The sequence below is a fragment of the Calidris pugnax genome, unplaced genomic scaffold, assembly GCF_001431845.1.
Source record: "Calidris pugnax isolate Ruff unplaced genomic scaffold, ASM143184v1 scaffold205, whole genome shotgun sequence".
Taxonomy (NCBI): Eukaryota; Metazoa; Chordata; class Aves; order Charadriiformes; family Scolopacidae; genus Calidris; species Calidris pugnax.
The window spans coordinates 452,079-454,427 of NW_015090943.1; the positions used below are offsets into that span (position 1 = coordinate 452,079).

Genomic DNA, 2,349 nt, shown 5'->3' on the forward strand with positions numbered 1-2,349 from the left:
GATGCTGATTGCTGGGGTGTGGTGGGGATTGGGGATTTTGGGGTACGATGCTGATTTTTTGGGGGCTTTGCTGATGCTTTTTGGGGGTGTCAGGAGGAGCTGGAGGCCGAGCGGGGCCGGCTGGCTCAGGAGCAGGAGGAGCTGGTGGCCGAGCTGGCGGCAACGCGGCGGCAGCGCGAGAGCGAGAAGCAGCAGGTGGGTGTCCCCCATGTCCCCCCATGTCCCAGCTTGGTGTGTCCCCCCCCGGATTGAGCCGTGTCTGTCCCCCCCCAGGCTCTGGCGCTGCAGGAGGAGGAGAGGGCGGCGCTGGGGGAGACGCTGCGGTTTTTAGGGGGCGTGATGCTGATTTTTGGGGAGAAATGCTGATTTTTTGGATCATGATACTGACTTTTAGGGGACGTGATGCTGATTTTTGGGGTGCAATGCTGATTTTGGGGTGGAATGTTGATTTTTGGGTCATAATGCTGATTTTTGGGGTTGTGATGCTGATTTTGGGGAGGGTGCAATGTTGATTTTGGGGGAGAAATGCTGATTTTTTGGGTCATGATACTGATTTTTAGGGGACTTGATGTTGATTTTTGGGGTGTGATGCTGATTTTGAGGAGGCGTGAGGCTAATTTTTGGGGTGTGATACTGATTTTGGGGGTGTAATGTCGATTTTGGGGTGTGATGTTGATTTTTGGGTCATGATGCTGATTTTTGGGGAGGGTGCAATGTTGATTTTGGGGGAGAACTGATTTTTTGGGTCATAATACTGATATCTAGGGAGTGTGATGCTGATTTTTGGGTCGTGATGCTGATTTTTGGGTCATGATGCTGATTTTTGGGGAGGGTGCAATGCTGATTTTGGGGGAGAAATGCAATTTTTTGGGTCATGATACTGAGTTTTAGGGGATGACACTGATTTCTGGATCATGACACTGGCTTTTAGGGGACATAATGCTGATTTTTGGGGTGCGATGCTAATTCATGATTCTGATTTTTGGGCAGGGTCCAATGCTGATTTTAGGGGAGAAATGCTGATTATTGGGGTCATCATACTGACTTTTAGGGAACATGATGCTGATTTTGGGGGTGTGATGCTGATTTTGGGGTGTAATGTTGATTTTTGGGTCATGATGCTGATTTTTGGGGAGGGTGCAATGTTGATTTTGGGGGAGAACTGATTTTTTGGGTCATAATACTGATATCTAGGGAGTGTGATGCTGATTTTTGGGTCGTGATGCTGATTTTTGGGTCATGATGCTGATTTTTGGGGAGGGTGCAATGCTGATTTTGGGGGAGAAATGCAATTTTTTGGGTCATGATACTGAGTTTTAGGGGATGACACTGATTTCTGGATCATGACACTGGCTTTTAGGGGACATAATGCTGATTTTTGGGGTGCGATGCTAATTTTGGGGTCATTATACTGATTTTTAAGGGGTGTGATTCTGGTTTTGGGGGGATGCAATGTTGATTTTTGGAGTGCAATGCTGATTTGGGGGGTACAGTGTTGATTTTTGGGGTGTAATGTTGATTTTTGGGGTGTGATACTGATTTTTAGGGGGTGTGATGCTGATTTTGAGGGGGTGCAATGCTGATTTGGAGGGTACAGTGTTGATTTGTGGGGTACAGTGTTGATTTTTGGCATGTGATGTTGATTTTTGGGGTGTGATGCTAATTTTTAGAGGGTGTGACACTGATTTTAGAGGGGCACAGTGCTGATTTTGGAGGAGAAATGCTGATATGTGGCTCATGATACTGGCTTCTAGGGGAGTGATGCTGCTTTTTGGGGTGTGATGCTGATTGAGGGGGGGGCACGATGCTCATTTTGGGGTGCAGCATTGATTTCCAGGGGACGCGATGCTGATTTTTAGGGGGTGTGATGCTGATTTTCGGAGCGTGATGCTGATTGCTGGGGTGTGGTGGGGATTGGGGATTTTGGGGTACGATGCTGATTTTTTGGGGGCTTTGCTGATGCTTTTTGGGGGTGTCAGGAGGAGCTGGAGGCCGAGCGGGGCCGGCTGGCTCAGGAGCAGGAGGAGCTGGTGGCCGAGCTGGCGGCAACGCGGCGGCAGCGCGAGAGCGAGAAGCAGCAGGTGGGTGTCCCCCATGTCCCCCCATGTCCCCCCATGTCCCAGCTCGGTGTGTCCCCCCCCCGGATTGAGCCGTGTCTGTCCCCCCCCAGGCTCTGGCGCTGCAGGAGGAGGAGAGGGCGGCGCTGGGGGAGACGCTGCGGGGGCTGCAGCAGAGCCTGGCTGAGGCCACGGCCGAGCTGGAGCAGCAGCGACGAGAGGTCACTGGCCACCAGGAGAAGGAGCAGGTTGGTGTGTTGGGGGGGGGGTCCTGGGACCCCACCAGAATGGC

General features: G+C 51.5%; 1 protein-coding gene across 1 annotated transcript in view; it reads left to right on the forward strand.

The window, feature by feature from the left end:
• CROCC (ciliary rootlet coiled-coil, rootletin) overlaps nt 1-2,349 on the forward strand; it is a gene marked incomplete at its 3' end in the record, with an annotated part of 36,476 nt that overhangs the window by 27,580 nt on the left and 6,547 nt on the right. Inside the window, exons 16-19 of the mRNA XM_014951869.1 lie at nt 94-195; nt 274-336; nt 1,980-2,081; nt 2,171-2,305. Coding sequence (XP_014807355.1) covers nt 94-195; nt 274-336; nt 1,980-2,081; nt 2,171-2,305 — 402 coding nt within the window. The remainder of the gene's footprint in view (nt 1-93; nt 196-273; nt 337-1,979; nt 2,082-2,170; nt 2,306-2,349) is intronic.